At 37.4% G+C, this 23,761-nt stretch overlaps 1 protein-coding gene across 2 annotated transcripts in view; it reads right to left on the reverse strand.

Annotated features, from left to right (window-relative positions):
• The window catches only part of EML6 (EMAP like 6), a 252,161-nt gene that overhangs the window by 108,483 nt on the left and 119,917 nt on the right, over window positions 1–23,761 (reverse strand). For both annotated transcript variants that reach the window (XM_070512098.1, XM_070512097.1), the window contains exons 7-10: window positions 12,281–12,482; window positions 9,572–9,709; window positions 7,591–7,847; window positions 5,302–5,514 (exon numbers count right to left, since the gene is read on the reverse strand). In XM_070512098.1, the coding sequence (XP_070368199.1) occupies window positions 5,302–5,514; window positions 7,591–7,847; window positions 9,572–9,709; window positions 12,281–12,482 (810 nt within the window). The remainder of the gene's footprint in view (window positions 1–5,301; window positions 5,515–7,590; window positions 7,848–9,571; window positions 9,710–12,280; window positions 12,483–23,761) is intronic.

A 23,761-nucleotide genomic window follows, 5' to 3' on the forward strand; every position in this document is an offset into this window, starting at 1 on the left:
ATAAAACCACACATCTATGGACAGCTAATCTTCGACAATGGAGCTGAGGGCATATAATGGAGAAAAGAAAGTCTTTTCAACAAATGGTGCTGGGAAAACTGGAAAGCCACATGTAAAAGAATGAAAATTGACCATTCTTTTTCACCATTCACCAAAATAAACTCAAAATGGATCAAAGACCTAAAGGTGAGACCTGAAACCATAAGGCTTCTAGAAGAAAATGTAGGCAGTACACTCTTTGACACCAGTATTAAAAGGATCTTTTCAGACATCATGTCTTCTCAGAGAAGGGAAACAATAGAAAGAATAAACAAATGGGACTTCCTCAGACTAAAGAGCTTCTTCAAGGCAAAGGAAAACAGGATTGAAACAAAAACACAACCCACTAACTGGGAAAAAATATTTGCAAGTCATACGTCCGACAAAGGCTTAATATCCATAATATATAAAGAACTCACACAACTTAATAACAAAAAATCAAACAACCCAATCAAAAAATGGGCCAGGAGACATGAACAGACATTTCTCGAAAGAAGATATATGGATGGCCAATAGGCACATGAAAAGATGTTCATCATCGCTGACCATCAGGGAAATGCAAATCAAAACTACACTAAGATATCACCTTACAACCATTAGAATGACAAAAATAACTAAAACAAATAGTAACAAATGTTGGAGAGGTTGTGGGAAAAAAGGAACCCTCATACACTGCTGGTGGGAATGCAAACTGATGCAGCCACTATGGAAAAGAGTATGGAGATTCCTCAAAAAACTAAAAATAGAACTACCATATGACCCATCTAACCCACTACTGGGTATCTATCCAAAGAGCTTGAAGTCAGCAATTCCAAAAGTCCTATGCACCCCAATGTTCATTGCAGCATTATTTACAATAGCCAAGAGGTGGAAGCAACCTAAGTGCCCATCAACAGATGATTGGATAAAGAAGATGTGGTATATATATACAATGGAATACTCCTCAGCAGTAAGAAAGAACAAAATTGTCCCATTTGCAACAAAATGGATGGACCTTGAGGGAATTACGTTAAGCGAAATAAGCCAGATAGAGAAGGACAGTCTCTGTATGACTCCACTCATATGAGGAAGTTAAAAATGTAGACAAACAGAACAGATTAGTGGCTACCAGGGGAAAGGTGGGGTGGGGGCTGGGCACAAAGGGTGAGGGGGTGCACCTACAACACGACTGACAAACAATAATGTAGAACTGAAATTTCACAAGATTGTAACCTATCATTAACTCAATAAAAATTTTTTTTAAAAAAAGAGGATGTCATACAAAGCACTGCAGATTCCTCCTTGCTCTCCTCTTTGGGTCTCTAGGTACTAGGTGGCAAGGACACTCAAGCAGTCTATGGAGAGGCTCACATGGAAAGGAACTGAGGCCTCCTGCCAAGAGCCAGGTGAGTGAGGCATCTTGGAAGTGGATCCCCGGCCTCGGTCTAGCCATCAGACGGCTGACACGTCATGAGAGACCTTGAACTAGAATCATACAGCTAAGCTGCTCCTGAATCCCTGACCCCCAAAACCAAGAGATAACAAATGTTTATTGATTCAAGCTGCAAAAGTTTTAGAGGGGGGATTTGTTAAATGGCAATAGATAACTAATACACCCTTGGCTGGCTGGAATTAGAACCTGCAAAACATTAGTGTCATTAATATTTAGGCCTTATCTCTTTGATCTTTTGCTGTCCTCTCTCCCCCTCCTTCCTTCTGCTCTAGGCACACTGGCCTCTCTGCTACTCCTCAGGCATGCCAGGCACTCTCTGCCTCTAGGCCTTTGCACTTGCTGTTCCCTCTGTCAGGAATGCTCTTTCCCTCGATATCTGAATGGCTGGTTCCCTCCCCTCCTTGAGGTGTCTAGTGAAATGAAACCACATCAGTGAGCCCCATCTTTGACCAAACTATTTAAAATAACAAGACTACACCACCCCACCTGAGCACTCTCTACTCCCACTCTTTGCTTTATTTTTCTTCATAGCACGTTTCTCCACCAGATGTGTTTATCGACTATGTGCCCTCAGCAGAACAAAAGTTCAATGGGGGTGGGGATTTGTGCTTGTTTTATTCATTGATGTATCTCCAGCCTCTAGAATAGCACTTAAAAAATATTGAATAAATGGAGGCCACATCCATCTCTTCCAAGGCTTTCCTTAGGACACTGAGTGACATCACAAGGCTACCCTTTGTTCTATGAACCACAAGGAAGGCTCAGGCCTCAGCCCTCATCTCCTCTCTACTGACCTTTTCTCCCATGCTTTTAAATACTGTTGATATGCCCTCGACTGCCAAACATTCACCTCCAGAGCTGAACTCTCCTTGGACTGCTGTCAGCCTGCGAGCCAGGTCCACCTGACATCTAATAGGTGCCTCAAACTTATCACGGACAAAACAGACCAAGGAGTTTCCCTTCCCATCTTACCTTCTTATCCCCATAAAACACACACACACACGGACAAAAACTTTTCCTTTCTCATTTTCCTATCTCTATAAATGGTGCCACCATCCACCCCCTTGCTCAAGCCCAAAAGTAGAAGTCATCCTCGATTCCTCTTTTTCCCTCTATTCCCACATCCAATCCATCAGCAAGATCTTCAGCTCTATCTTGCCACTAGTTTTTAATCTCAACCACCTGTCTTCGCATCTGTCCCTAACAGCTTCATCCAAGCCACATCGTCTCTCACCTGGACACTTGCAATAATCTCTCTCCTTGAAGCCTCCACTTCCCTAATCCGTCCTACACAATATCAAAGTGGTCTTTTAAAAACTTAAATTGGTCATGTCACTCCTCCATTTTAAATCCTCAATAGTTTTCCATTGCACCTAGAATAAGACCCAAATTTCTAACAGTGGCTACCAGACCCTTCACAACATGGCCCCACTGCCCTCTCCAGCCTCACAGTGCACAACTCTCCCCTCATTCATCACACTGACCTTTCTGTTACTGCACTGCATCAAGCTCATCCAGGCTATACTGAAGGCCAACACTTTCCCCTCCAACGTCCAGAGTTCCTGCAACTCAAGTCTTACAATATCAAGTCACCTGTCATGGGAGGTAGTTGTTCAAGGACTGTGTGTTTGGGGTGGGGGCTGTGTGTGAGAAGAACTATTGAGATGACAGAACACAAATAAAACATGGAGATCCTCAGCCTGGAGCCTCCTCTTGGAGCAGGGGTAGTTGCCAAGGGTGCTATGACAGCAAATGTTAGTGAGCAAGGTTTTAGATTTTACCTCATGTCAGTGTCTGTGGGGTGATGATCAAATAGGAAGCAGTCTAAGTGACATCAGGGAAAATTATCAGCATTGATTCTAATTATTTTAAGATTTGAAAACTGTAAAAACTAAAGAAAAAATAAATTGGTTTGGTTATGTAAAAATAATACCAGTTCTAGTCATTTTTGTTAACTGCAGAACATATGTCTAATTACTGTGCAACAGAATACTACACACATGCAATCATAAATGTGTCAATTAACTTGATTGTGAGTTTTATTTAATCACAAGGGAAAACTATAATGTTTGCTCAGTCTCCACACTTTCTCAATAGTTTTCAGCCCCTGCTTATGTTAGGCTGTTTACAGGTTTAAAAGTTGGGGAGAATACTTGTCACTGTTACCCTGGGTTATAAGGAGACCAGTTGCACCAACTGTTACCATTCCCATCAACAACATTCTTGCATTAACTTCCACACCAGTAGCTTTGGCACAAAAAGGCCACAAAAGCCTGAATGTCTCTGAGGCAATTTGCAAGATTTATAAACCACAGGTCAAGAAAATTAGAACAAGCCCGTTTGCTATGAAGACATGGACACTTTTGCAGATCGTTGAGGTGGAATTATTACTCTCACCATACCGTCACTGTGGCTGTCAACCTCTCCTTGTTCATGCAGATGTCTCCCGTGTGCCACCATCCTCAGGGTTGTTTTACATATAAGGGTGTCTCATTTTGACAAACAGCCCTACTCACCACCTCCCTCGCCCTCCATTCTAATAAACAAACCAAAGATAGACATTTCCACTGCTATTTTCCAGACCCAAGTCCACCCTACAAGGCTTGGTGATACACAGAAAATACCAACTCTCATTGAGTTAACTTTATTCCCAAACCCTGACACTCAGATCACTAGTATTGCTTCTGACCCTGACGATGTTTCTTCTAAATTCCCAGATACCTTCTGGTTGCCTAACTTACCTTCTGCAAGTACATTGCTCAATCTAACAAGATATGCCCCATTACTCAAAAGACCCATTAGGGAAAGACAGAAGAGTTTGAAGTAGGCACTTTGAGGTAATTTTGTGCCTTGAGCATTTTAAACTGATGGTCATTTTGTCAAGTGTAAGAGATGGTGGTTTTGCTACGCATTTTATGTTCAATTTTGTACCATAATTGTCACTGCTTCAAAATGGCCAGTTAGCCGAAAATGACTTTCTGATTACATTTTTCAATCCCTTTCCTTGCTTAATCTAAAAGTCATTCAAGTGAAAGTGTTTTCAGGCAACAGCATGTCCCTACTGATTATTTTCCTAAAATCAGATTTTCAGGGTGCAGGTGGTGAGTCTCAGAAAAGCCTGTGTATGGGCCTTGCTTAAACTTCTGAAGGAAGAAGAGGACATGGTCATTATGTGGTTAATTCAGTCTCAGTCTACAAAGCCTGAAGGCGCCACAAAAATTGAAGTGACGGGATTTTAACAACAATAAAACAAACAAAATAGCAAAATGTAAGGGCAGAGAAGGTTGTTTTGAATCAAACTTCTCTCTCAAAAATTTGACCTTATGCAAACCTAGTTTGCAAAATTAGTGCTATGACGGGGGTCCACAAACTGGACTATCGCCAGAACAATCATTTTCAGATTTTATTTTAAGTATGTCTAAAAGGATTTGCTTTGCTTTCCATGTATAATCACAATTACCTGTGAAGCAGAAAAGAATTTTCATTATAACATTTTAATGTAATATGCATAATTTAAATAATGGATATTTATTTACATAAATATAAATAAAATAAAATATGACATTTAAAACATGAGGCTTATGAATCACAAAATGGTAATAACTCTGTTAAAATTCTGACTTAAATTGGCAAAACCTTCTATTTAGAATGTCAAAAGTAAATGACATCAACAACACATTCTACCTAAAAGTGTTAAAAGAGTAAAAATGAATATAAAGATAAAATGAATAGTCCGCAGGAATAGACACAAAGAAAATAAGCCTTAATTATACTGCACATACATTCTAGAATAAATCTCTTTCTCAATAAAATATCTCTTTTGGCCTTACCTTTCTTGAGACAAGGAAATTTAAACAACTTCACCAGTCCGAAATCATCTCCAGACACCAACACTGAGCTGTTGTAATTTGCATCCACTGAGTTGATGTCAGTGACATCAGTGTATTTTGGCCAAATTCCACTCACTTCTGGACCTTTCACACATGTCCAGGAGGCCCAGGGAACCCCTTTGATTTCTTCTTTACTTGTTAAAGGCTTCCCAGCTGAAAATAATCAATAAATTTTAACAGTATATTTAAATAAAAAGCATATTCTAACTGACTTTATGCATTTTTCTTATAGAGATCTAAAACCTTTGTTTTAAAATATCTATAAACCAAGGAAACCATAGATTCTAATCTCTTTACCCAATTGGTGATTTTTCTTTTCAGCAGCGTTTAAAGAGAATACATGCTCAAAACTCAGACATACGGAGAAGAGAAAGAAAATGATCACTCTACTAAATGTAACGTCTTAAATTACTTTTAAGACATTAAAATTAAGAAAGAAAATGATCACTGTACTAAATGTAATGTCTTTATTTAACATTTACTTGGCCTTAATTATTTAGACACAGATGCTTTGTATTATCGATGAAAAGACTTTTATTAAATTATATATTATTATAATTAGTCACCAAGTTTTGCTAGGTTTTCAAAAAGTTTATTCTGAACTTTGACCTTTCATAATTCAAGGAACTGTAGAAGTAATTTTTTAAAATTCAACCTCAAAAAAATTAGTGAAAAAAAGAATGGACTTTATTTAAAATGAAAAGTGTTAGACAATGAAAATCCACGAAATTTTGATGAAATAAATGTAATTGGTTGGGGGAAATAGTCCCGACAATTTTGCTAGGTATGTTCTCAGATGTATGGCACAATACCCAGTTTCTATCAGCAGCTGGTGAGGGACGTCCCCAGGGAGTAAGCAAAGGAAGAAACACACGGATAAAGAAGTATTGGGGGAAATATTTAGCCATACCCAATTTTAAAATTCAAAATCAAGCCAGTTAAGTGTACTACCTCATACTTTCCCCTCCATAATAAACATTTTCAAATAAAGAATCTGTGAGAATAGATGCTCCTGTACAATACTGGTGTATTATCATACTGGCACCCAGAAATTCTGGAATGTAACAGCGTTACAGAAAAATTCATTACAAATATCATCAAATCAGAGAGTTGATAGTGGGAACAGAGTCTTTGACCCCGTGTTCCCACTTTGGGGAATATAGTCCAAGGAAGTAACTCAGAAGACAAAATCCCACCTTTACAAAGATATTTGGAGCTGCACTGTCTGCAGCAGTAAAGAAACTGGAAATAAGCCCAAATGCTCAGTAACAGGAAAATGAGAAAGCAAATTATGAATTATCACTGAGCAGGGTGTTATTTTCTTATCGCAAATGACAAATGTGTGACCCATATTTTTTCATGTGTGGAAAATATATACGAAATAATATTGAGCAAAGAAGATAGAAGCAAAGAAATATGCACCTAGTAACGGGGCACTGAGGAATCCGATAGGCCAGAGGCTCTTTAAAAAGCTGATGCTATATTATATGTTATATATTATTTTATGGTAAAGAATAATTTTTCAATAAAAATTTTAAGATAAAATATAATTATTTGAGGACAGGATTCATGTCAAATATTAAATTTTTCCTCTTACATTTAAAAAAACCTTTCATCAAAGATTATAATACAGAAACTTGCCTTTTATTTATGACATTTTAATATTACAAATTAAATGTTACTAAATGAGTATTATATAAGTCAGATGAATCTCTTACAAAAGTTATAGTGTTTATTTTAAAAATTTTGTTTTTTTATCCCAATTAGCACACTTCACCAAATAATCACATAATAAGGGCTTCTGAATTTTGAAGAACACAGATTTGAGCATAAAGCCATCATAGTAAATGAGGCCTATGATCCTCAAACTTTTAGTATTTTTCTAGGATATTTTTCCTTTCACTTATCTTTAGGCATGCTTTAAATATTCTAGATATATACCCTTTATATAATGTATAATTTATAATAATTATACATTATTATAATAATGCAAGTATTTATACCCAGTCTATGCCTTGTCTTTTCATTTTATCTGTGGTCTCTTTTGTTGTGGTAATTTTTTATTTTAACGTGCTCCAATGTATTAATCTTTACTTTGAGAATTTGTGGATCTGAGCGTCTTGTTTCAGAAGACATTCCCTGCCTCGAGATCATAGCGACATTCTCGGGTATTTTCTGCATGTGGTTCAGTTTTGCTTTTCACACACATCCAGTGCCGAGGTGACTTACACGGCATTTTGTAGAACAGTCGTTCTCCTGCGCCATCATTAGTTTGCAAGTATTTACTATCCAGAGACCAGTCAATGTGCGTAATGAAACTAAGGGACTTGTTGCATTCTCCAATTTTCTTATACCGCTGGGCAACAGCGTAGACGTCTACCGGGCCATCATTGGACCCCACTGCGAGATAAGAACCATCTGGAGAAAATTTCATTTCATGAATGACTTCTTTTCGATCTTTGATATGAACCACTTCTGTCATATCTCTATAAGAATAAAAAGCAAAGTGATAAGCAGCAAATCTAGAAACAGGAACCTCAAGTCATATTTTAAAGTGTGTGCGTCAGAGAAAAAATTGTTTTGAAAGGGAGAGAAAACCTACAGGAATTACAGGATTAACTTTTGAGGAAAGATACAAAATATTATGTAGTTTATGGTCAATTCAGAAAAAAATTAATAAATACTTTAAATAATATTTTGGGCTTCCAAAGTAAAAACAAAAAAAATTAATGAAATGCATATCTGCTTTCATATTCAATTATATATTATTTTTTTCTAAAACTTTTTGTTAAAACAATTGAGTTTGTAAAATTGTCTTAAAAATATATCATAGAGAAAGGTAAAATATGTCAGGGTTAGCATAAAATCAAACCATCTTTTTTATACTTTAAGAACAAGAAACCAGTGACTGTTAAGCTTATTGCTGAAAAAAGAGCAAGTCCAAAAGGCAGAAGAGGACTTTTAAATACTTTTTTAATATTAAATTTTTGTGAAATTATTTAACTTTCACTATGAAAGGTCAACAATGCATACAATAACTCACTGGGAATATTTTGTATCCTTTCTGATGAGATTCCGGTTAGAATTTCTGCCCTCATTTGAAAGCTCGCTGAGGAGTTTTTCTACAACTGTGAGACAGGATTATGACCAGTAGGTCCCCAAAGCCAGGAAGGATGCCTTGATTAATTCCAAAACAGACTGAATGCATAAATAATGCCAAATATTTGCTTCCACATAATAATTCCCCACATCTGCTATCATTTATTAACAGCATTATAGTTTACTATAATGTCATAAAAGAGGTGTGAGGGGATTTTTTTGTTGGCTTGGGAAATCCATCCAAAAGAAAATCTGGTAATTAGCTATATTTTTGCTCATCATGAAGCAGAGGAAGAAAACGTTGCCCACCACTTTGGTAATAAGTTACGTGTGGCTGATAATGAGAATTTAGTATAATAAACCATGCCAAGAGCATTTTTCACAGCTAGAAAGAATGTTCTATGTACAAAACATGCGGTATCTAATTTACAGCTGCATTCCTTTTCTGTAATCACAAAATGTGTAAGCCAAAAGAACAACTAATGTGTTCAGAGGAATTATAAGGGTGGGTCATAATTTTTGTCCAGTAAAAATTATATAGGATGTTAATAAATATAAAGTATTCCATTTTACTGTCAATTTTAGGTGGAAGAAATCTTTTACTCAAGCTCACTTCTAAAAATCTGGTGCTGTTGGAGGCTGCTTTCTTCTTTGTTCCCCTTTTCTTGGTTTACTACAAGCCCATAATCTCTTATCCAAAACCCTTGGGACCAGATGAGCTTAGGAATTCATTATTCATTGGATTTTAGAAAGGTTCTCATATAGTATATTATGTAACATCCCCAGGAGGAGTTAGGGCAGCACCTCATATTAAACACATTAATATTTTTGCAGCAAATCACATGATACATGATTATTCCTCCTAAGAGATTAATAGACTATAAGCAGTCTCACATCAGTTCACTGGATCAGGCTGTGCTGATAAGTTACCAAAGAACTTCGGATCTTCAGAGTGCCTGGATTCCAGAATTACAGATAGGGGACTGTGAATCCCCAGTGCTTTTATTTGAAAGTGTAAATGTATTTTTCCTAAGGTCCTGGCAGACATTATGACCAGAATTAATTTTAACAAAAGGGCATCTCTAAGATCATTTTCAACATCAGTACATGCCTAACTCGGAGAACAATGAAAGAGCCATCCTTCATGCCCAGGGCCAACTGAGATCCATCGGGGCTGAAAGCGACGCTGCGAACTGCTTCCTCCATGTTACAGCGGGCAATCAAGGCATGGTCAGCCAGGCTCCACAGCCTAAGAACAAAGCAAAGAAGAAAACAAAACCAACTTCTCATAGTCATGAGCCAGCTCAAGGCTGGAAGGCCTGTCATCACTCTGTGATAATAACAAGAAAGGATGCAGTAACTTCACACTAGTGTCCTTCCTCATTGCATGTCTAGGAATCTGGGAAGGTGTTTATTCCATCTTTGAGTGATTTTCACATTTCAAAATACCCAGCAAGAAATACAAAATGCAGTAACATGTCCAAAGATTTTAAGATTCATAAAGTAAGGAAATTGTAAACACTTTTTCACACAAAATCTTACTTTTCTCTTTGGAAATTAAAAATTGTTCTTTATTTATACCAATAGTTGTTAATATCACTTATAAGATAAGAAGTACTACTAGATGCTATTATCGTTAGTTTAAAAAAATATATATGAGTACCCTTCTAGTAACTTTTATTTAAGCACACGTACATCGAAATACATTTGTTGGTCTCCCTAGAAAGAAAACGCATCTGAGATGGAAAAGAGTGAACAATACCCCGACCCAGGATGGTTCCAAAGTTGGCCGCACACAGTCACACGCTGTCATTCCTCACAAGCTCCCTGGGCTCCCCACTGCTGATAGGTCCACTCTTGGTCGGGGCAGACACTTCACAGTGCCCCTGGCTAATGAGCACAGCTACCGCTGCAGATATAGAGGTCAAGGGACAAGTGCAGCTAACACAGTTTTCAGCAGCCCTAGAACACCTAATCCAAGCACCTCAAACTGAGTGAACAGAAATTAAACATTTGAAGATACAAATAAGGGTTTACAAGTTAGTTGCAGCTGTGGTATTTGACTTCTATCTGTTAGTACTTTTAAGACGGTCTTCTCTTAACACACAAACAACAGTACCTGCTAGGGGACCAAGAAACTAGAGTTCTGTGACAGAGAAGCAAGAAGTCACATGTGGTGCAGTTTTTCCAAATGCATTTTGCCATCAGGAGGGATGGGGCCCACTCCTGACAGTGCAGAGTGCACACTGAATAGTTTACTGACCCTTCAGGCAGCCTGCAATGTTCAGCCTAAAGCTTATGGTATTCTTTCCACACCTCGTCCATTATTCATAATCTCATGCTGTTTTTAGCCTTCTACTATTTTAAGCAATGTAAGCTTTGCTTTACTAGCATGAAGAAACCACTCCTCCATAAACTGTACTATCTTTACAAAGTCACTAACCTAATCTTTCTCAAGAAACTATGACTCATACTCTTCCTAAATTTTAACACTCAGCGTAAAATTACATTTAAAATTTTAGCCAAATTAATGGTTAAGGAGAATAAGACAAATTCTGGCAGGCAGGGCTCCTTGGGGATGTTTGCAATTCTGAGACTCAACACAGTTGCTAAAATACAAAAGCCAAAGACTTTCTTGACACCATTTCTATCTGGATGGGTATGAATCAAGTTTCTCAGGGGTTTAAATGACTTGGTGGCATGTTTTCTGTTCAGGGAAAGCTCAGAGTAATGAAGGAAAAAGAAGAGAAAAAGAGGAAGTGAGTAAAGAGAAGTGTAAGCCAAATAAACACCTATGTCACATGAGGAGACAACTGTAGTTTTCACTGATTTTTAGATCAATGAGGCTTTAATGCTTGGTAGACTGAAAAACAGATTTATTTTTGGATTTATACCTTACCAGTGAGCATAAAGATTGTATCTTGATCCTATTCACAAGCATACAGAATAAGGGCAAGGGGGAAACAGTAGCCTTTAGTCCAGTTTACAATGTTCTATTTTAGCTTTTAAAACCCAGAGGCAGTAATCAATCGATCGAGTAACAATCAGTCTCTTTCTCTCACCGCCACTCACCCTCTTTCTGGCCTGTTTGTTGTTGAGCACATTTAAAGCTCAGGAATAAATACGAAAATACTGAAATTAGTGTTACAGTCTTCATCTCACTTTCAAATCATATGTTCGGCCCTTCAACAGTCACAAGAATACTGGAAGCATACTCATTTTGCTCATTTTACGCAATGGCAGGCTCTAAGGAATAACAAAAGTTCCATGGCAATAATCCTTTAGGCCCTAATAAAATTGCATATTTTCTCAGCAGCCAGCACTTTCCTTTGATTTGAGGACAACGTTCAAAATTCCATCTGAGAATTTACAAAGAAAGAATTATTTACTCATATGCTGAAGACAACTTTGAAAAGCAGAATTTAAGTTCTATGGTGATGAATGAGTGCCTGGACTAAACTGTGAAATCTCTTTGCAGATAACCAAGGTACCAGGGTGAAATACCATCTTATCCCAGATGAGTAGGGCTAGCTCACATCTTCAACTGAAAGAGAAAGGGAAGCCAATCTAACCCGTAATAGTGTATTTTCACTTCTAAGAACATTTTCACGACTTAAGATGGAGCCAAAGAAAGAGAACAACAATAAAATGCCAAGAAGTCAACGTGTTTTGAGCTAAATGTCCTAACATTCCATTTGGAAATTGTCTGGGTCTGCACTGCAGTTTATCCTTCTGTTAAGTAACAGCCAAATTTGGTCAAAATAAATCTGTTATGTCAAGGAAGTCAGTGAGGTGACAATGGCCACTGCTGGGGCCTCACCTGACAGAGCGGTCATCACTGCCTGTCACAGCCAGTGGCTTCTTGGGGTGCAGGGCCAAAGCCCAGAGTTCCCCCTCACAGTGGCCTTGAAGGATCAGCATCGGCTTGTCTCGTTCTCGCACGATCACTTCAAATATCTCACTGTCCTGGGTCCCTGCTAAAAGGCGGTCTGCTTTCCAGCACACACTCCGGATAGAGAGGCCTGACAAAAATAAGTAAGTAAAACAAAAGCTTATTTTCACATCATTTACAAATAAAAGAAAATACCTAAAGTAAAGCCCCTTTCACCAGGATCAATTCCACACACCATTCGGGGTTATTTACCACTTCCTTGCATGTTGGTCGTTGCTCCATCCCTTGGGATCTATTTTGCAAGAGTGATCACTCTTTCCTGTCTGACTTAGGATAACTGTAGGTATTTATAGCCAGATATATTTTAAAGACTACTTCTTAAAATGAATATAAGAGGAGAAATCAGTCTTTATGAAAACCTAACCCTCTTTGAAACAATTTCCTTCTGATGTGCTATGGAGAAGTTAATAATCACTTCAATCTTGAGGATGTCAACACTGTATTAAAATTATATGTGAGCGATACAACAGAATGGTTAATTCATATTAGGCAAGTTTAGTATGTATTTGATGAGAACCTAGACTCATTCTGCTGGATAAACAGACGTACCATGCTCAGAAATATGCAAATGACACTCTAATTTAAATCTCAAAATACCATCAAACATTTGTCAGTGAAGATCTTATTCAATTTACGGAAGGTCTTAACAACTTACGAAATCTTCCCTAAGAGCATTGTACATCTTTTAAATCCAATCTTCTACCTCCCTAGTATTTCATCCTCTCCGGGCAGGTCTTCACTTGCCTGCCTGAGTTTTATCTCTCAGACTTCCTGTGATCTGTTCTGTTCCTTACTGGGTTCATTATTTATTTACTTACATAGAGAATTTTCTCATGTCTGAATTAGAAATACAGAAGCAATCCCACTTTCATAACTACTTTAAACAGGGTAAGGATGTGATAGGCTTTGAGATTTGAGTTGCCTCCCCAGGGGACATTTTGTCTTTGGTGTAGAAAGTACTAGACATCAGAGCACCTGGGCTTCAGTCCTGCTCTACACCTGACTGGCCAGACCCAAGAGGGAGAGTCCCTTTCTCTCCGGGGACCAGTTTTCTCCCCAGAAAATGTAGACTATAATTATGGGGACTATGTAATTTATCATCCAAATTGGGACCCTCTGAAAGTAAAAGGAGGCTCTAAAAATAATTAAATTGACATAATTTTTTGAAATATTTTATTAACCAAGAAAGTAGTTTCATTACGTTTAAAGACTTATTAAACACTTCTATCAAAAATATTTTTCAATATAAAATTCTAATAACAGTTTATTATAAAATGAAAAGTGCAGGACAGAGAGATGAATAGGCAGAGCACAAAGGATTTTTAGGGCCGTGAAGCTATTCTGCAGGACACTAAAATGGTGGATATATGTTATTATACACGTGTCAAAACCCATAGAATATACAACACCAAGAGTGAACCCTAATGTGAACTATGGGCTTTGGGTGATAATGATGTGTCAATGTAGGTCCATCCATTGTAACAAATGTACCACTCTGGCGGGCGATGTTGATAGTCAAGGAGGCTGTGTGTGTATGGGGGCAGCCGATACATGAGAAATTTCTGTACATTTTACTCAACTTTGCTGTGAACATAAAACTGCTCTAAAAAAATAAAGTCTATTGAAAAACAGTCCAGGACAAATACTAAGGCAGATGGGATGCTGAGACAACAGAAAGGTTCATTGGGGGTATATGGATACTCGATCCTCCGTGGTCTTGAAAGGATCAAATGAGATACACTCATTTATGAAAAAGTATTTTTTAAGGCTATATTTACACAAGACAACTCTCTTTACTGCTTGGTCTGAATGCAGTGTTATGTGTCTTGAAATAGAAGGAGACAGCACACAGGCAGATTTATTATTCCTGCTGTGAGTAGTAAGTATGGATACCTTGGCAACGGCTAGCTCAGGGTCAGTCACTCAAAATCCTCCTCTGCAAACATCATGACAGGCTTTCAAGGCTGGGAAGAAGAGATGTGTAGTGAAAGCTGTCAGGATAAGATGGCAGGCTGCCAGGGCAGCAGCTCAGCTGTGGAGGAAACTCTGCCTTGTAGTGACAATCCTTTTGCCACTGTCCCTTTCTTGTCTTTATCTCTTTCCTGTGCCTTTTCAGAGGTTTAATTACCATTCACTAATTAACATATTTCTGCTTCCTCCAGGAGAGCGGGTGAATTTGTTGTCTCCCCAGCAGGCTTTGCATCATCTATAATTTTATTACAGAAAAGGTATAGCACCTTGTTCTTCAGAAACAGGAAATAAAGAGGGATATTAATTATATTCCAACATCAGCAAAAGATATCAGATAATTTACTTATTATATTACATTTTTGGTCCATTTTCTCTCTCATGTCTGTGAAAAAAGAGGTTTCTCAGTTTTATACACTGCCGTATCCTCAGTACCAAGCACAGTGGCTGGGATTTGATAAATGCTCCATAAGAATGGAATGAATAAAATACAACATAAAAATCACAAACACTTCTTGAGTCCCTGATGATACTAAGAAATAAGAGACAACATCCCCATTCTCAATGGGAACACTCAAAGAAGGAGAGATATATTCAAAACATTTTTATTGAGCACCTATCCTTGCCCAAGACTGGAGCTCAAACAGCGAAGAACCTAGGCTCATGCCCTAATGGAGTTTACATTCTAAGGAGGAGCCAGACATTTATAAGCAGATATCTACGCACCAAAAACAAACTAAAATGATACATACAAGGTTCTGGTTCAAGATGGTGACATAAGAGGATCTTGAACTCACCTCCTCCCATGCACACACTGTATCTACAGCTAAATGTGGAACAATTTCCTCTGAAAGAAACCCACAAACTAGCTGATTAATTCCTACACATTGGATGAGTGAGAAAAATCCACATGAAAATAGGTAGAAGAAGATGAGACACAATCTCGCCGTAAACCCCACCCCTGGTATAGCAACCCACAATTGGGAGGGAACTCATAACTCCAGGCTTCTCCCTGAGAAGCAAAAGGTTTGAATCCCACATCTGGTATCCAAACTTTTAAGATCTGTACCTAAGAAATGAGCTCCCAAAATATCTGGCTTTGAAAGCCAATGAGGCTTATATCCACAAGACCCAAAAGGCCATAGCAAACTGAGAAATAGTTCTTAAAGGATTTGTGTGGGCTCACCATGGCTACACTCAGGCCCAGTGCAGAGGCAGCTGACTGAAATGCCCAGCCTTTTGGTGAAAGAGGACTATTTGCTTATCTTAAAGCTTTGGCCCAAAGGGCAGGCATCTAGTTTAACAAATAATGAGGGGCACACTGAAATACTCTCCAAGGATCGAGGAGGCCAGAGGGTACCATCTTTGCACTCTCCCTCTGCCTCACTCCAGCTATTTGGAATCTCCTAGAAAAGCACCTGTGCATATGTACGAGACCCCAGTATTTGTGGCTGCTGCCAGGGGCTCACCTCTTGATCACCTGGCTCTGGTGGCCAGTGGTGTCTATGTCTGCAGGTCCCACAGGACTGTAACAAACAGAAAAACAGTTCTTAACTGGCTATCCAATGCCTCCTCACCCCCACCCCAGGGCACAGAGTAAAAGCAACAGACTGAGATACCCAGTCTTCTGTGAAAGAGGCCTATTAACTTATCTTCACTGCTGTGGCCTGAGAGGCAAATTTCTAATTAAATACACATCTAGGGGCTGACTACAATTCTCTCCAGAGACCAGGGAGGCTGGCAGGCACCATTATTGTACTCTCTCTCTGCCTTGATCCAGATCATGAATGTCTCCAAGAAAGGAGCTTGGGTACATGTCTGGCACCCCAGCTGTTGTGGCTGCCAGCCAGAAGACACATCCTTTGATAGCCTGGCTCTGATGGCTAGCAGGGCTTGTGTTCACAGGTTCAATGGAACAGTAGTAAACAAAGAAACAGTTCTTAACTGGCTATCCCTTCAGGGCTCAGTAGCAGAGGGACTAGACAGAAATGGCCATCTCCCAGTCTTCCACTGAAAGAGGTATATTTGCATATTTCAAAAGCTGCTACCTGATGGTCTATCTTCCAATCAGCCTGAATCTAGGTACTCACTGAGATCTTCCTCTTTGGGACACTGGCAGGTCTTGGCACACCCTCAACTAATGGAAGCCTACTAAGAACAAAGTAGGCTGCTTAGACAATAACATAGGTTTGAGAGACAAGCAATAACTAGGGCAGGGTTGAACAGTAAGATTCATCCACATAAGGCTACTTCTTTTAAGACTGGGAGAGGTAGCTATTTTATGTAATGCATAGGAACAACAGAGTCAAGGAAAATGAGGAAACAAAGGAATATGTTCCATATGAAAAAACAAGATAAAATCTCAGAAAAAGACCTTAATGAAATGGAGATAAATCATTTACCTGATAAAGAGTTCAAAATAACAGTTATAAAGATTGTTACTGAACTCAGGAGAACAATGCATAAACAAAGTGAGAAATTCAACAAAGACAGAAAATGAAAGAAAGTACCAAACAGAAACGACAGAGCTGAAGAACACATTAACTGAACTGAGTAATACAATAAAGGGGTTCAACAGCAGACTAGAAAAAGCAGTAGAAAGGATCAGCAAACTTGAAGACAGGGTAGTAGAACTCAACAATTAGAGCAGCAAAAAGAAAAAGGAATGAAAAAGAGTAAAGATAGCTTGAGGGACTTACGAGACAACATCAAGTAGATGAACATTCACATTATAGGGGTTCCAGAAGGAGAAGAAAGAGAGAATGGGGCAAAAAAACTTATTTGAAGATATAATGACTGAAAACTTCCCTAACCTGGGGAAGGAAACAGACATCGAGATCCAGGAAGCCCAGAGAGGTCCAAAGATTAACCCAAAGGGACCCACACTAAGATGTATTATAATTAAAGTGTCAAAAGTTAAAGACAAGGAGAGACTCATAAAAACATCAAAAGAAAAACATTTATTATGTACAAGGGAACCCCCATAAGACTATTACCTGATTTTTCAGCAGAAACTTTGCAGACCAGAAAGGAGTGGTACAATATATTTGAAGTGTGGAAGAAAATAACTGTCAACCAAGAATATTCTACCCAGCAAAGGTGTTCTTCATAATTGAAGAAGAGATAGTTTCCCAGACAAGCAAAAACTAAAGGAGTTCATCTCCACTAGACCAGACTTACAAGAAATGTTAAAGAGACTAATTTAAGCTGAAATGTAAGGGTGCTAATTAGTAATAGGAAAACACGAAAGTATAAATCTCACTTGTAAAGGTAAATATATAGTAAAATTCAGAATAATCTAATATTGTAAAGGTAGGTTAATTACTTATAAAGGAAATATGAAGGTTAAAAGACAAAAGTAGTAAAAATAACTAAATAATTTCTAATGGATACAAAATATAAAAAGATGTAAGTTGTGACATGAAAAACATAAAACGTCAGGGGCAGTAAAAATGTAGACTTTTCAAATATATTCAAACTTAAGCTATTATCAACTTAAAATAGATTGTATAAATATAAGTTGTTTTATGTAATCCTTATGGTAACCACAAAGCAAAAACCTATAGTACATACAGAAAAGAAAAAGAGAAAGAGAAAGGAATCTAAGCATACTACTACAGAAAATCAACAAATCACAATGGAAGGAAAGCAAGAGAAGAAGAAAGGAACAAAGGAATTACAAAATAGCCAGAAAACAATTAACAAAATGTCAATAAGTACATACTTATCAATAATTACTTTAAATGTAAATGGACAAGATTCTCCAATCAAAAGATATTGAGTGGCTGATGGATAAAAAACAAGACCCATCATATGCTGCCTACAACAGACTCGCCTCAGAAGTAAGAACACACATAGACTAAAAGTAAAGGGATATAAAGAGATATTTCAAGCAAATGGCAACTAAAAGAAAGCTGGGGGAGCTATACTTATATCAGACAAAAAAGCTTTTTATACAGAGACTCTAATAAGAGACAAAGAAGGTCATTATATAATGATAAAGGGGTCAATCAAACAAGAGGATATATTTGTAAATATTTATCTGCCCAACCTAAATATATAAAGCAAATATTAACGGACCTAGAGAGAGACATAGACAGAAATAAAATATAGTAGGGGACTTCAATACTCCACTTCTAACAACTGATAGATCATCCAGACAGAAAATCAATTAGGAAACATTGGCCTTAAATGACACATTAGACCAGATGATTTAACAGACATTTGCAAACATTCCATCCAAAATCAACAGAATGAATATTTTTCTCAAGTGCACACAGAACATTCTCCAGAACAGATCATATGTTATGTCACAAAAAAGGTTTAATAAGTTTTAGAAGAGTGAAATCATATCAAGCATCTTTTATGACCACAATGGTATGAAACTAGAAATCAATTATAAGAAGAAAACTGGAATATTCACATATATGTGGAGATTAAATAACACGTTATTGAACACCAATGGGTCAAAGAAGAAATCAAAAGAAATAAAAAAAATACCTTGAGAGAAATGAAAATGGACATACAACATATTAAAACTTATGGGATGCAGCAGAAGCAGTTCTAAGAGGGACATTCAAGTGATAAAAGCCTACATTAAGAAACAAGAAAGATCTCAAATAAACAACCTAAATTTATACCACAAGGAACTATAAAAAGAAGAAAAAACTAAGTCCAAAGTTAGTAGCAGGAAGGGACTAACAAAGATCAGAGCAGAAATAAATAAATAGAGACTAAAAAGACAATAGTAAAGATCAATGAAACTAAGACCTGGTTTTTTGAAAAGATAAGCAAAATAGACAAACCATTAGTTAGACTTACCAACGAAAAAAAGAGAAGGCTCAAATAAATAAAACCACAAATGAAAAGAGATATTACAACTGATAGCAGAGAAATACAAAGGATCATAAAGGACTACCATGAACAATTATATGCCCACAAATTGCACGACCTAAAAGAAATGGATAAATTCCTAGAAACATACAACCTACCAAGACTGAATCATGAAGAAATGGAAAATATGAACAGATCAATAACGAGTAAGGAAATTGACTTAGTGATCAAAACCACCTAATAAAGAAAGTCCAGTACCAGATGGCTTCACAAGTGAATTCTACCAAAGATTTAAAGAAGAATTAATATGAATTTTTCTGAAACTCTTCCAAAAAATAGAAGAGGAGGGAATCATTTCAAATTCATTTTACAAGGCCAGCATTTCCCTGATACCAAAACCATACAAGAACACTAATAGAAAAGAAAATTACAGGCTAATATCCCTGATGAAGATATGTGCAAAAATCCTTAACAAAATAATAGCAAAACAAATTCAACAATACCTTAGAAAGATCATACACCATGATCAAATAGGATTAATTCTAGGGATGCAAGGATGATTCAACATCTGCAAATCAATCAATGTGATACACCACATTAACAAAATGAAGGATAAAACTCATGATCATCTCAATCAATGCAGAAAAAGCATTTGACAAAATTCAACATCCATTCATGATAAAAACGCTCAACAATGTGGGTATAGAAGGAATGTACTTCAATGTAATAAAGGACATATATGACAAGCCCATAGCTAACATTATACTCAATGGTGAAAAGCTGAAAGCTGTTCCTCTAAGATCAAGAACAAGACACAGATGCCCACTCTCACCACTTTTATTCAACTAGTATTGGACTTTCTAGACAGAGCAATTAGGCAAGAAAAAGAAATGAAAGGCATCCAAATAGAAATGGAACAAGTAAAATTGTCTCTATTTGCACATGACATGATACTATATGTAGAAAACTCTAAAGATTCAACCAAAAAACTGTTAGAATTAATTAATGAATTCAGTGAAGTTGCAAGATACAAAATCAGTATACAAAAATCAGCTGCATTTCTATACACTAATATAGAACCATCAGACAGAGAAATTAATAAAACAATCCCATTTACAACTGCACCAAAAAGCATAATATACCTAGGAATAAACTTAACCAAGGAGGTGAAAGACCTATATAAAGAAAACTATAAGACATTGATGAAAGAAATTAAAGACACAAATAAATGCAAAGATATTCTGTGCTCATGGATTGGAAGAACTGATATTGCTAAAATGTCCATACTACCCAAAGCAATCTACAGATTCAATGCAATCCTTATCAAAATCCCAATGACCTTTTTTCACAGAAATATAGCAAACAATCCTAAAATTTGTATGGAACCACAAAAGACTCCAAATAGCCAAAGCAATCTTGAGAAAGAAGAACAAAGCTGAAAGAATCACACTCCCTGATTTTGAAATATATTACAAAACTATCCTCATCAAAACAGTATGATACTGGCATGAAAACAGACACAGAGATCAAAGGATCAGAATAGAGCCCAGAAATAAACCCATGCATATATGGTCAACTAATTTACAACAAAAGAGCCAAGAATGTACTATGGGGAAAGGACAGTCTCTTCAATAAATGGTGTTGGGTAAATTGGACAGCCACATACAAAAGAATGAAACTGGCCCACTATCTTACACCATACACAGAAATTAACTCAAAATAGATTAAAGACTTGAATGTAAGACCTGAAACCACAAAACTCCTAGAAGAAAACATAGGTGGTAAGTTCCTTGACATCAGTCGTGGCAATGATTTTTGGATTTGATACCGAAAGCAAACACAACAAATGCAAAAATAAACAAATGAGACTACAGTGAACTAAAAACCCTCTACACAGCAAAAAAAAAAAAAAAAAGAAAAAGAAAGAAAAGAAACCATCAACAAAAAAAAAAAGGCAACCCACTAAATGGGAGAGAATATTTGCAAATCATACAGCTGATAAGGGGTTAATATCCAAAATATACCAAGAATTCATACAACTCAATAGCAAAACAAACAATCTGATTTAAAAGTGGGCAGTTTTTGAATATACATTTTTCCAAAGAAGATACACATATGGCCAACAGGTACATGAAAAGGCACTCAACATCACTAATCATCTAGAAAATGCAAATCAAAACCACAATGAGATATCACCTCAGACCTGTTGCAATGGCTGTTATCAAAAAGACAAATAACAAGTGTTGGCGAGGATGTGAAGAAAAGGGAACTCTTATGCACTGTTGGTGGGAATGTAAATTGGTCCAGCCACTATGGAAAACAGAAGGGAGGTTCCTCAAAAATTAAAAAGAGAACTACCATATGATCCAGCAATTTCACTTCTGCGTATTTACCCAAAGGAAACAAAAACACTAATTCAAAAAGGTATCTGTACCCGCATGTTCATTGCAGCATTATTTATAATAGTCAAGACATGGAAACAACTTAAGCGTCCATTGATGGATGAATGGATAAAGAAAATGTGGTGTATATATACAACAGAATATTATTCAGCCACGAAAAGGAGGCAATCCTGCCATTTAGGACACCATGGGTGGAACTTGAGGGCATTATGCTAAGTGAAATAAGTCAGACAGAGAAAGACAAATATCATATGATCTCACTTATATGTGGAATCAAAAAACAAAAAAAAAACCCAAAACCCCAAACTCATAGATACAGAGAATATTGGTGGTTGCCAGAGGTGGGGGGTGGGCAATGGGTGAACATAGTCAAAAGTTTCAAACTTCCAGTTATAAAATTAGTAATTTCTGGGGAGGTAATGTATAGCATGATGACTATAGTTAATAATACGGTATGTATATTTGAAAGTTGTGAAGAGAGTAGATCTTAAAAGTTCTCACCACAAGGAAAAAATTGTAGCTACATGTGGTGATGGATGTTAACTAGGCTTACTGTGGTGATCATTTTGCAAAATATACTCAATCATGTTGTACATATGTCAAATCATGGTGTATATCAAATCATATATGTCAATTATATCTCAATAAAAATGATATATACATACATATATACGGATATATATCACGTTATATATCTCAGCAATGTGTTATATATACTTTGTTATCAAAACATTCAAACCACAATCCCTTTATAATTCCACGGTTTTCTTAAAGATTGGGGCTTTCCAAGCAGGCCTGGCATCTACAGCTCCACTCTAAGCACGGGCATGCCGATTCTTCTCATGGCCTCCAACAGTGTGTCCACGCACACCAGGTTAAATGGCTTGAAAACAGAACCTTCTCCCAAAGATCCAGCATTGTATTTGGTCCAGTGTACAAACATTTATTCTTACCACCACCCCCACACTTTTTCACCTTCTGATTTTCAGGAACAAATTCAGAAAGGTACAAAGATATTACAACAAACAACCCACCACCTGGAACTGACAAATGTTAACATTTTAAAAACATCTGCTGTGTCTTTTTTTCTAAGAGGTTTAGGAACAAAGCAAAACTTTCCAGTTCAGCCAAGACTGATGAGCCAGTGAAGTTACACAGCACTGCGCTGTGTTTTCAGGCTGTGTTCAGGGAGTTCTTGGATTCTTCAGAAAAGGCTTGGGTTGGGGGGCGGCCTGGCAAGGAGAGGGTGGGGAAACGAGGGACCACGGGGCAGAGTTTGAGGATCCCACTCCACTTTTCCCTCAGCACTTCACAATTTGTGTTTTATAGCAGATTTCACTTGGAAAAAAAAAAAAAAAGAGTTCCACTGAACTACCCAACCTAAGGGAGAAGCTTTCCACAAGGCAAAGGAAATGAAGTTAACCTGATATGGATTATTTCTGACCAATATGGGTAGGGGCAGAAGGAGAGGAAATGAGAGAAGGAATTGTTACGTTTTCATCGTTTACGACCTAAACTTAACGAGCTGTGAATATTTTCTCTCAGAGACCAACTCAGACTCTCCATAAACACCCTGTTCTTCAAACAGATAAACTGTATTTTGTCACGTCAGACAAGTCAATCCCAGGAGGCTACCTACAAAGATAGACAGGACACCGAGCCATTCTCACTTCCAAGATAACCATTTAAAACAGGAGTTACTTCCTGTAGACACCTCCTCAGTGGGCAGAGAACTGTATTCAAGTTTCTAAAAACATCATGTTTTCATCATTTCTGAACCTAATTGCTATTCTGAATGCAAAGTGGTAAAGAGAACTGCAGGGCTGCTTCTGGGCACACTCTGGAGAGACCCCGGCGAGTGGCAGATCCCTGACGAGGTTCTGACAGTATTTCCCTTCTCCTGTCTATCCAGGCTTGGTTTTAACTTCTCTGACACAGATGTGGAGAACAGTAATGTAAGCATGGTTTCCTGGCCGAGGTGGCCATTGCAGTGGGAAATAATTAAGCTGTTTTTTCTTCTTTATCATCTGCTCTGGGAGTCAGAAAAATATAAGGTATTATTTGGAATATGGTTAGAAATTTACCAATAGTGAAAAGACAGGCAGGAAAAATCATCTTAATTATCTAAAACCAAAGAAATGCTCTT

Source organism: Equus asinus, chromosome 6, assembly GCF_041296235.1.
Source record: "Equus asinus isolate D_3611 breed Donkey chromosome 6, EquAss-T2T_v2, whole genome shotgun sequence".
NCBI lineage: Eukaryota > Metazoa > Chordata > Mammalia > Perissodactyla > Equidae > Equus > Equus asinus.